The sequence below is a fragment of the Hyaena hyaena genome, unplaced genomic scaffold, assembly GCF_003009895.1.
Source record: "Hyaena hyaena isolate Hyena2069 unplaced genomic scaffold, ASM300989v1 scaffold_686, whole genome shotgun sequence".
Taxonomy (NCBI): Eukaryota; Metazoa; Chordata; class Mammalia; order Carnivora; family Hyaenidae; genus Hyaena; species Hyaena hyaena.
This window is the reverse complement of record NW_024081319.1, coordinates 924,948-937,373: the sequence shown is the minus strand read 5'-3', so window position 1 is coordinate 937,373 and position 12,426 is coordinate 924,948. Positions and strand designations below refer to the sequence as shown.

General features: G+C 47.2%; 1 protein-coding gene across 2 annotated transcripts in view; it reads left to right on the top strand.

Annotated features, from left to right (window-relative positions):
- The first annotated feature begins 699 nt into the window (after positions 1-699).
- Positions 700-12,426, top strand: part of FMN2 (formin 2) — a 367,841-nt gene continuing 356,114 nt past the window's right edge. Inside the window, exon 1 of one of the 2 annotated variants that reach the window (XM_039217406.1) lies at positions 700-2,212. In XM_039217406.1, the coding sequence (XP_039073337.1) occupies positions 715-2,212 (1,498 nt within the window). In that variant the 5' untranslated portion in view covers positions 700-714. The remainder of the gene's footprint in view (positions 2,213-12,426) is intronic. The other variant, XM_039217407.1, reaches the window with a different exon arrangement.

Here is a 12,426-nt window from a genome sequence, read left to right as displayed (position 1 = left end):
CTCTCTCTCTGACCCTCCCCTGCTCACGCTGTCTCTCTCCTAGAAATAAATAAAAATATTAAAAAAAAAAAAAAAGAACCCATTCGCAGAGCAGATATTTACCGGAGTCCTGCTTCTTCAGGCACGAGGCACGGGGCACGGGGCACGGGGCACGGGGGGGGGGGGTCGGAGGCAGGGGGTGGGAGACGTGGCCCCGATGTTACAAAACCTCTGAATTGCCACTCGGCCTCGTTTTTCCACCATTTAAAATGCGTTTCGTTTAACTCTGTTTCACGGCAGGTCCCGGAGCCTTGGAGCCGCCTGCGCATCTCGCGGCGGACGCGCGTTCTCCGCGGGGACGAGGCACTCGGTTCACACCGCGGAGCCGCGGCTCTCGGAGATCCGGCCAGCTCGTTTCGCGCCGCGCTTTGGGGAGACGCCGGGCGGGGGCGGCGGGGGGCCGGGCCCCGGCCGCGTGCGGCGCCGCCATTGGCGGGCCCGCAGCGCCGCCCCGAGCCCGGCGGCGGCCGCGGCCCGCGGGCCCCGCGCCCCCGCCGCAGCCCCGGCCGCCGCGCGAGCAGGCGCGCTTTGTGCGCAGGGGCGGCGGCAGCTAGCAGGCCCGGCCCCGCGCGGCCGCCCGAGCGCCGCGGGCGCCTCCCCCTGCGCGCGCCGCGGGCCGACGCCGGCCGGCATGGCCTGAGCGCGCGGGGCTGCTCGGCTCGCGGCCGCTGCGACATGGGGAACCAGGACGCGAAGCCGAAGCGGAGCGCGGGGGACGCCCCGCACGAGGGCGGCGGCGGCGGCGCGGAGGACGCCCCCGGGCCCCGGGATGCCGACGCCACAAAGAAGGGGAGCGGGGGCAGGAAGGCGCCCGGCAAGCACGGCAGAGGGGGCGGCGGCGGCGGGGAGCCGGGCAAGAAGAGGGGCAAGTCGGAGTCCAGGGCGTCCGTGTTCTCCAACCTGCGGATCCGGAAGACGCTGTCCAAGGGGAAGGGCGCGAGCGGCTCCCGCGAGGACGTGCTGGACCCCCAGGCCCTGCACCCTGGGGAGCTGGACAGCGCGCACTCCCTGGCCACCAAGACCCCGGACCTCAGCCTCTCGGCGGACGAGGCGGGCCTGTCGGACACCGAGTGCGCGGACCCCTTCGAGGCCCCGCGCCCCAGGGGCTCGGGACCCGCCGCTGCTGGGGGTGGGGGCAGGGTGGCCTCGGAGGATCTGGACGCTGCGGCAGGGGCGCAGGACGGACAAAGGACCAGTTCCGGCTCCGACACCGACATCTACAGCTTCCACTCGGCCGCGGAGCAGGACGACCTGCTCTCCGACATCCAGCAGGCGATCCGCCAGCAGCGGCAGCAGCAGCAGCTCCGGGGCCCCGGGGAGCCCGCAGCGCCGCCCCCGGCCGCCTCCCCGCAGCCCGGCGCCTTCCTGGGCCTGGACCAGTACCTGCTGGGCGCGAGCCGCGCCTGCGGCCCCGACACACCCGGGGCGCCGTCTGCGCCCTCGGACCCGCCTGCCAGCCCGGCCGCCGAGCCCCGGGTGCCCGAGCGGCCGCCGCCCCCCAGCGGCCCCCCGGGGCGCCTGCCCGCCGCCTCCCGCGCTCCCGAGTCCTCACCCGGGGAGGGCTCGGCCGGCGCGCCCGGGCCGGGGGCCGGGGACACCGATGAGGAAGGCGAGGAGGATGCTTTCGAGGACGCCCCCCGAGACTCCCCAGGGGAAGAGGGGTGCCGGGAGGTGGGAGCGGCCCCCGCGAGGCCGGACGCAGAGCCGGGGGGCGAGCCCGGCGCCCCCGCAGCCGCCTCCCTGCCGGGCAGCCCGGCGCCGGGGCCGCGCTGCTGCAAGCCCTACCCGCTCGCCACCCCCTGCTACGTCAAGACCACCGCCCGGCAGCTCAGCTCGCCCAGCCCCTCGCCCTCCCAGTCCCCCAGCCAGAGCCCCAGCGTCGGGAGGCGGCTGGAGGCCTCCCCGGGCCGGGGGCGCAGGGCCGCCCCGGCCTCCGGCCCCGCCGCCGCGCCGCCCAAGAAGCCCCGGGCGGACGGCGGCCTCCCCTGGGGCCTCAGCCGCTCGGCAGACTGGACGGAGGAGCTGGGCGGCCGCGCGCCGCCGGCCGGGGGCTCTGCGCCCCTCCCGGACCGCGGGGCTGTGGCGGGGAGGGCCGGCGGGGGGCCCCCGGGGCGCGCGGCCGCGGCGTCCGGGGCGCAGGCGGCGGCCGACGGCTTCCAGAACGTGTTCTCAGGTGAGCGCGCCCCGCTGCCGGGTCGCCTGCCCAGCACGGCCTCCCCTGCCACCTGCCCCGCTCGCTCGCCCCCCCCCCCCCCGGAGCCTCGCCTCGCTTCCGGCGTGCCCTGTCCTGGGGGGATCCTCTTAGGGCGGGCTCGCCAGTTTAGTAAAATTTCTGGTTTTTAATGTTTTCTTTTTTAACAAGGTTTTAAAGGGCGCAACTTTGTCCTGTCTCCCAAGTCATCTCAAGAAAGGGCTGCTCTGTCCACTTACCCAAAACCTGCGCTGCGCTGTGTGTCCAGGGCCCCCTGTGTCCAGGGCGACCTATGTCCAGGGCCGCCTGTGTCCAGGGCGACCTATGTCCAGGGCCGCCTGTGTCCAGGCCTTGCCAGGCCATCCACTCGTTTTTCGTTTCCCCCCACAGCTCACTGAGCCATCATTCTCCTTCCTCATCCTCACAGCATTAACAAGAAGAAAAGGGTTAATGAATTTTTGCTAAGGAGCAGCGCTGGAGAAACCAGTAGTTTATTCCAGCACTCTGCACAGACAACCTCTGGCTGCTCGAACATGCGTGTGTGTGTGTGTGTGTGTCACACGTAGTCTCCGCCAGCCGTCTTGGTGGACTGCTCAGTGAAGTCAAGGCGATTCTCCAGTTTGCTGATGCAACCAAATCTGATACACACTGTTAGGAAGTTAATAAATAATGAAATCGAATATTAGGGATAATTTCCGTTTGCCTTTGTGTCCAATCAAAACAGGGATAGGCTGGGGATAGTGAAGGGGAGGAGGCCACACGGACATGGAACCGAACTGGGGGGCACCATGGAAGTCCAGCTCCAGGGGCCATTTAGTGTGGTGCGTGGCAAGTGAGGGCATGCGTTTATCCATCCTTACAGGTATGGAGGTTCCAAGGCCTTCCCTTAAGTTCTCACTGTTTCATGTTCCCTTCCTTCTACTCTTTTTTTAAGGTTGAAAGTTTGTTTATTTGGAGAAAGAACAAGTGGGGTTGGAACACAGAGGACGAGAGAGAATTCCAGGCTCAAAGTGTAGGGCCTGATGCAGGGCTCAGACTCAGTAACTGCGAGATGGTGACCTGAGCCGGCCTGAGCCGGCGTTTAACTGTCCAAGCCACCTCGGGGCCCCTCTTCCTTCTACGCTTAATTTTAAAGGAAGTATTGAGCGCAAGAATTTAAGGAGTAGGAAGGAATGAACATTTATGCAATTACTGGTAGGTTTGTGATAAATATGTGAACGGTAAAAATTTCAAATGTAATTTGAAAAGCTTAACATTCAGTTCTGTTATTTTAATAAATAGGTTATCTATAAAACATCTCCTGCGTGGCTCAGTCAGTTAAGCACCCAGCTCTTGGTTTCAGCTCCGGTCATGATCTCATGCTTTGTCGGTTTGAGCCCTGTCAGGCTCTGTGCTGGCAGCATGGAGTCTCCTTGGGATTCTCTCTCCCCCTCTCTCTGTCCCTTCCCTGCTCTCTCTCTCTCTCAATAAATAAACACTAAAAAAGAACCCCACATTTCTAAAGTGACATTTCTCAATGGGCATAGCTACTTAGTTGGCTAAATGCTAACCTGTATTTACCACATTTTTATTTTCACCTATCTTTTATTTTACATTTATAGATTTCTTATACTCAAGAGTCGCCTTTATTCATTTTATTCATTTATTCATCACTTGCTCTTTTTATTTCTTTAACTTCCCTTCCCTTCATTGTGTAGGTTAAATGAAAAGGGATGCTTATACTCTAATACCCTTTAGATAAATTGTAAAAAGTATAAATAAAAAAACAAAACAAGTCCTCAAAAGATCATTTTTGAAAGAAGAAGATAGGAAAGTTCTTGAGTTAATTTTTCGAATTTAATTTTGGTGAGAAATCATGTGTTTCCTTTTTATCTAGGTAATCGTTCATTTATAAATATATATATATATTAAAAATTTTTTTTAATGTTTTATTTCTAGGAGAGAGAGAGAGAGAGAGACAGCGTGAGCAGGGGAGGGTCAGAGAGAGAGGGAGACACAGAATCTGAAGCAGGCTCCAGGCTCTGAGCTGGCAGTCAGCACAGAGCCCGACGCGGGGCTCGAACCCACGAACCGTGAGATCATGACCCAAGCGAAAGTCAGACGCTTAACCGACTAAGCCACCCAGGCGCCCCTAAATATATATTTTTTAAATGAAAATGTCACTGTGATTCAGATTATCATCTATTAATGTAAATGGTTGCTCATTCTAATAGCATTAGACTTTGGATATATATTCACTTGAATTAATATACATATGCATGTATATTAATCACTTTAATTAATATAAATAAGTATGCATATATATGTATATATATATGTATATTCTGGGCAGCCACATACAGAGGTCATTAAATCAGGGTTTTGTTTCACCAGGGCTCCCTGAGTGCACAGCAGCACACGGAGACAGGAAGTACAGTGTTCTGGGAGCATCAAGGGCACAGGGACAGATCTTGGCAGGGGTCAAGGACGGGGAATTAGTAGGAGGATTGATCAGAGTCCTGAAGATCGTAGGCCTTTAAGAGAAAAACAGTTTATTCTTGTTACTTGCATTGCATTTTATCTTGCCAAGTATTTCCAAATTTGAAATTTTGGACAATTCAAGGAGTCCTGTTGAGTGAGTACCCGTGTTCTGTTGGCCTCTCCAGGGAGAATGTTTTTACAGTGCAGGGTGAAATTGCAGAGTGAGTTGTTTCGATATGGACTTTACCGACTTCGTCTTTGATGGCTGGGTATATAGCAGCTCAGTGATCAGTAGACATTTGTGTGGCAGTTTCCATATAGTTATCTCACCCACTCACTTTTCTTTTCCAAAAATGAAAAATTGGTAGGTTTAACCTAATCTTGTACCTGGTGGGGGAAATGCAGGTAGGTAAAGAGACGAAATAAATTTCTCAAGGTCATACTGTGATTCATTCAGAGGCAGAGCCAGAAATAGAAGCTGAGTCTACTGATTTAAGCCTGCACGTCCTTGCTTGTTACTTATTTTTGGATGTTTGACACAGCAAGGCAACATGGAGCAAAAGCTGTTTATAAAAAAATATAGAATTTATGAGATTTTTCAGTTCCAGTTTTTAATAAGGTCAGTCCCTTTAATTGTTGAACATCTGGCCTTCCTTGGGCTGGATGAAGAGTGACTGTTGGTTAGACTGAACCAGATTTTCTCTAGGCAGCTCCCAAGGAAACTGTTTTTGTGGTGGATTGAATCCAGATTGACACAGGCCCCTGTTTCTCAGTTGCTGTCTGTTTTCTTGTCGTCTGGCTTCACATTTGGTTCTTTACCATCCTCTACAATTTTATGGGTGTCTTGGATATTATCAGAGGCCTAGTGAACAGTAGCATTCTCCTTGGGGAAACTGGTTTTTTTTGGCCTTGATTTTGCGTGTCTTTGGGTCCATTAATTGCCAGCTGCCTTTGAAGCAGGTGATCATTTATCTATAAACTTCCATAAACATCATTTGTTTTTAAACCGTAGAATGAGGGTTGTCAGCTCTGCGGAAAGGAACAGATGTTTTTTGCTTTTTACTGCCTTCCCAATGTAGGGAGAAAATTCAAATGGAAAGAGATCTTCGTGGCACATGTTTGTGTTTGTTTGGTAGATATAAAAACATTTAGTGATGGAGACGAAAACTTTTATCTTGGGTTAACTGTTAAAAACGGATGATGCTTTAGGCCATTGCACTGAAATATTTCCAGTTAATTTGTTTGAAATATGTTTTTTTTTTTCAGTGCCGAGGAGAAAAAATGGCTTCTGAAATTTGAGAGGTTCTTCTGTACATTAAGTCTAGCAGAAGCTTGTTAATAGATTTTTGCAGTTAATTAAAGTTCAGACATGTAGAATGTTAAATTTGTGATGCTAAGTCACTTTTGATAGAAAGCTTTCCAAAGTCAATTATGTACTTATCTGTCTTTTTTTTTTTTTTTTAAACACATGGAATCAAAGTTTAATCTGTTTTAAGTGGCTTATTGAAGACAGGCCCTTGTTACTGGGGCTGTGAAAAAATGGGGCTACCCTCCACAGCTATTGCAGTGTGCTTGCTGCCGGCTTCAGTCTGCTAGTCCTGAGTGTTTGCATCTTTGTTTCTTTCTTGACTGTTTTCCTTCCTGTCAGCTATTTATTCAAAGAGCTGTCTTTGTCTTCTCTCCACCCCCACCCCACAAATTCTAATTTGATTTTTCTGATCAATTTTTTTCATTTTTTTAAATATTTTATTTATTTCTGAGAGAGAGACAGCATGAGCAGGGGAGGGGCAGAGAGAGAGGGAGACACAGAATCTGAAACAGGCTCCAGGCTCTGAGCTGTCAGCACAGAGCCCGACGCGGGGCTCGAACCCACGAACTGTGAGATCATGACCTGAGCCGAAGTCGGACGCTTAACCGACTGAGCCACCCAGGCGCCCCATGATCAATTTGTTATTGGCTGGCAAAGCCTGTAATTATGATGTAACGTTATATTTATTGCACTTCTGCTAAATGCCAGATCATGTGTGGCACATTACTTAAGTGTCTATGATCCTTTCAACAATTTGAAAGTGTAGCTGTTTATCCCCATTTTCCCCAGTGAGCTAAGCAAGGTTCAGACCAGTGAAGTAACTTCTCTAAGGGCATTAAGCTAGTACATCCCTCATCTAAGATATGTACTTAGATTAGCAAATCTGTTGTTAGCATGCCTAAAATAAAACCAAGTGTGTCAGTGAGCTTTTGAATTGCTAGCTAATTAATAATTGGCTTGGGCGTTAGCGTTTGGATTGTGTGACTCTCATTTTGGCTTTTCTAAAGGTTATCTTGATTTTTATATCTGTAGAGAAAGACCCCCTCTAGGAGTACAAAGCTTTTCTATAGCTTGTTAAAATTATTAACCTTTGAATTTGTTAAGACCAGTTGCATTCTTATTGCTAGTATTAGCATCTGAGAGAATGGTATGTCCTTCATGTCCAACATGTGAAGGATAGTCAGAAATCATCCCAGATGTATATAGATAATGTACTTGTCTTACTTGAACAGGAAAGAGGGTTATATGGGGATGCCTGGGTGGCTCAGTTGGTTAAGTGTCCGACTTCATCTCAGGTCATGATCTCGTGGTCCATGAGTTCGAGCCCAGCGTCAGGCTCTGTGCTGACAGCTCAGAGCCTGGAGCCTGTTTCAGATTCTGTGTCTCCCTCTCTCTCTGCAAGCCCCCCCCCCCACCCCCCGCCCCCGGCCCTGCTCATGTGCTGTCTCTCAAAAATAAATAAAACTATTAAAAAATTTTATAAAAATAAGGAAAGAGGGTTATATGAATATTGTCCTTTTCCCTATTTCTTGATTTACTGGGTTCCATATATCAGAATAGATCATGGGAACAAAAGCTGAGACCAGATTAGTTTGGTTGGAAACATCATTTCTCATGATTTCTTTTAAGACTGGTTTGAGTTGAAGTTAAGTGCCCCAGTGATGGGTTTTAGTGGCTGCTTTATGAGGGGAGGACTGGCCTAGTTTTAAGTGCATTTAGGTATATGGATATAAACCATGTGTACATGAAATTGAACAAGTGCTTTTAGAGCCATATTTCCTTCTAATTCTATTAAAAAGGTGCGGAACATACCCAGTCATGTGATAGTTCAGCAGTTACTCTGCTATTGTGCTCGGCAAATTTGTATCCTAGCTTTTGAAAGTGACTCTCAAGTAATTTTTTCTCACATATACGAAGCTGGAAGAGTAATGTTAAGATTAACTGAAATAGTATATATACAGTCACTACAACTCTGCCTGGCATGGAGGAGGTGTAAGATGGGTGCTATTTGCCTTCCTGTCCTGGTTCATTGCCTTGATAACACTTCATTGCTCAAAGTGGTCCAAAACCACATTGGTTAAAACAACACAACACAACACAACACAACACTGAGGTTGTAGACAGAAGCTTGGCAGGATCTGCCTAGTCGCTAGGTTTTTCCCAATTGTTATTCATCATGTTTTTTTTTTTTTTTCTTTTAGCATTTCCTATGATTGTAAACTTTTTTTTGTCACTTTATCATAAATTTTGGTTTCCTTCAGGATTTGGATAAGGAAAGCATATGATTGATGGGGGTTGTGGCTGTGTGATTGGGTGCCGGTGCTAATTTTTAAAGGCGCGGGAAAGAGAAGGCAGCGGGCAGATACCCTCAGTGTTTACGGTGTGCACAGCGTCTGGCTTCAGCACTTGACTTTGCAGCCTTACCCTCCCACAATTTCCTGCCTGAGCTCTCAACTTTAGACAGTTAATGTGCTTACTGTTCTATGAATGTGCATTTTATTTTCCTGACATTGTGCCTTTGTCTTGAAGCCTTTGCCCTCTTAGAACATACTATTTGTGGCTCTTGATTTAGCATCCGAAAGGGCTGATTAAATTCCACTTTCCAGTTTTTGTATTTTTGCCAGTTTCACCTAATTTATTTCAGTGTCTGCACTTGTTATTGCCTGCATCATATTAGGCACACTTCTTGGATTTAGGGATTCCTCTGGTCTGTTTTCCTCACCTGTTTCTTCTTTTCTTTCCTCCTTTCCTACTCACCGATTCTGTCCATTATCTAATCTTCTATCAACACATCCACCAATATCTATGCCAGTAAATATGATGGGCACTGAGCATACTGAGCTATTTATGCATAATTGTTCGCCATGTTTTTTAAACAGACAAGTTGGGTCTCTAGCCTTCTTATTGGTAACTTCCTGTTGAATTCAAGCTGGAAAATTACTAACATTTTTGATTAGTCAAAATTAATTATTTTCATTGAGGTGTGATTTAGTCTGATGAAAGTGGAATGATACTTTGACAGAACTTGCGTTGAGAGAATGTCTCTTCCTATATTTATTGGTTGATTTTAAAATGGCAAAGATAGTACAGTAACTCGGAGCTTCTGATTATGAGTTTTATTGCTAATGAAAGGAGAGGTAAAGGAAGTAGAGAAAATTTTATTACTCTGTTTATTCCTGCTTTTGGATTATAAGTAATAACCTGCTGTTTATGAAATTTAGCATTAAGGGACCCATTAGAGAGAAACAAGTAAGTACTGCCTAGGACTTGATAGTTATTGTATATAATTTTAGTGGCTGAAAACTTTTCAAGGCTTTTTTATATTAAAAATATAAATATATGACAAATAGGACTTCTAATCAGTTTGAAAGGCTATTTAGTAAATTATCACACATCAACGTTATATGCACAAATAATGATAGTTAGTGGATGCTATCAGAGGACTCTAACCATGCTGAAGAATTGTTACTCTTTGACACGTGCTCCTGTATGGATGAGAGAAAGAGGAGCATGTGTCTTCCTCCTTTCCAAGGATGTCCTGGAAGGTGTTGATTGGATAGGAAAATGCTGCCACTCTTCTGTGATCTAGTCAGTTTCCACATACCTGGTATTATCTGTTATATCAAAGCCACGGTGGGCAGAAGATAGTCTGTTTATTTTCACGGGAATGGAATTACTTTTTGAAAAAAAATTAAGCCTGTATGGTGTTTTAAAATGATGCTTAAATACTACCCAGTTGGGTCTCATTTGTACTTCAAGCAGAAGCGCTCTTTGTTGTACTCAGGAACACAGTGTACATCTATGGAAATTGATTCTGTATCATTTAAATTGTTGCTTTGCATACACAGGAGAGAAAAGAATGATGTTTATCAGTAAGCTTGTAGCACTGCTATGGCACATCCATGGCTGAGAGTCTTTCCGGCTGTCTCCCTTTTAAAGTATCCCACTGAATTCTTGGAAGACTTGAAGCAATAATTTCTTACCGCTTGGTACCCTGGTTTCGTAGGTATAAAAATGAATACGGGCTTGTTGGGAAGCTGCTTCGTCCAGGTCTCATCCAACCTTGAATTCGATAGAAGAGATGGTTCCGGCACTTACCTTTTCTCCTGACAAGGAACCTCTGCATGTTTAATTTTTTTTATTGTTAGAGCTGAAGAAACCCCTTGTGACGGCGTGTCCGTTTATACAGTGGTATGAAGGGACTGTGGGTATTGGTGATAGGTGATGGTAAGAGCAGCGATGTTTTGATTTGCTAGTTTTGACCAATTTTTGACTGACACCAGGGGAGACTCAGATGGGTTGGGCTGTCACTACCTTGAATTTAGGGCCTTGTGTTTTTGAACCCTAAGGCAGTGACTGTGTGTGATGTGTGGTCGAGCTGTTTTGTGAGACATCTGTGATGTACAATGTAAGACAAGGATTTAGAGTGTATGGGGTCTTTCTAATATTAACACCAAATATATTGAGCAAGTTCTTTTTGATTTATTATCTACAATATAAGTCATCTCCTATTCCCGGATGGATTGTTGGCTTCGCATTTTTTTTTTTTTTTTAAACTACTCAGTAAAAGTACGTGGGACGCGGTGGCCGAGTGGTTAAGGCGATGGACTGCTAAACTTCTCAATAAAAGTAGTACTACCCTCTTGTTTCATTATACTTTAACATACAGTTGACCCTTAAGCCACATGGTTTAGTGGCAACAACACCCTCCATCCAGTCGAAAATTCATGTATAACTTTTGACTCCCCCCCCAAAACGTAAATACTAATGGCTTACTGTTTGCGTAAGACTTCCCAATAATAAGCAGTCTATTAAAACGTATTTTGTATGGTATATGTATTATTTACTGTATTCTTACAATACGGTAAGCTAGGAAAAAGAAAATGTTATTAAGACAGTAATAAGGAAGACAAAATAAATTGACAGCACTGTAGTAATTGAAAAGAATCCTTATGTACGTGGACCCATGCAGTTCAAATCCATGTTGCTCAAGGTTCAACTGTATTGGCTTGTGTGTGTTTTCAGTTTTCCCTGGTGTGCTGTACGCTTACTCAAAATTGTTATCTACGGTATTCCATTTAGGAGTTGTCATTGACATAAAAACTTTCTTTGAGACTAAGAGGCTAACTGCCTTTGAGTACTCCTAGGATTTTTACTTTTGTTTTATTGTCCTTAAAGAAGTATAGCTTGTTTAAGCCCATTAAGAAGCAAACGGACTACAATAGAACTATTTCAGGGTCACAAATGAATTCATTTCAACACTCTGGGCAAAGTTATGTAAAAAAGGAATCTCCCCATTGTTAACATATAGGTCTTTTATTTTTAAAAAATGTTTGTTTATTTTTTAAGGTTTTATTTATTTCTGAGAGAGAGACAGGCAGCGTGAGCAGGGGAGGGTCAGAGAGAGAGACCGAGGGAGACACAGAATCGGAAGCAGGCTCCTCGTTCTGATCTGTCAGCACAGAGCCCAACTTGGGGCTCGAACCCACGAACCGTGAGATCATGACCTGAGCCGAAGTCGGCACTTAACCGACTGAGCCACCCAAGCACCCCTGTTCATTCATTTTGAACGAGAACTTTTGCCCTAAAGTAGGGGAGGGGCACAGGAGAGGGAATTCCAAACAGGCTCTGGGATGTCAGAGCTGAGCCTGAAATGGGGCTTGATCTCACAAACCATGAGATCATGACCTGAGCCGAATTCAAGAGTCAGATACTTAGCTGACTAAGTCACCCAGGTGCCCCCAAGCCTTATCTTTTAGAAGAGTAATGGAAACAATAGGCTAACAATAGAGATAATCTCTTGCAGCTCATTTTTTAACCTGCCTACTTTTAGATCATTGGCACCTCTTCCACAACTCCACCCCCTTTTAATCTGTAGACTAATGCTTCCCCTTTGGAGACATAAGGTATGCAAATTCTTTATGGGAGGTGTTACATTTTGCAGCTAACCAAGATGTTCTGCAAGACGATTATATCTTATGTCGTTGGAGTGCTATTTTGGTTAAATGGTTCTGAAGGTGTAAAATGTTTGGATAGTCTCCTGGCAGTTGATTTCAGGATATCGGGTTTGTTCTGTCTCTTCTGATCTTAGAAAAATCCAAAAGTGTATCGATTCTGTTAGGTCTCGCCTGTTGTGGGTGGGCATACAAGGTTGAATGAGAACTTCAGTGATTTCTGTGGAGAAAGATTCATCTGGGATGTCATGTGATGTAAGTGAAAAAGTCATCTAGAAGCCTTTCCTCTTTGGATTATTTCTGTTAAGGAGCCTCATTTGACTCTAAATTCCGAGATTATTTTCACTGCCATCTGCCTTGGGATAATAAAAGCTGAACATGCAGATTTAGGTAGCTTTAGGCTGACCCCTCAGGCTGAGCCATCAACTTCCTTTTCTACGTTCCCTCTTGGTTTTATTACCAACTAAAGTTAC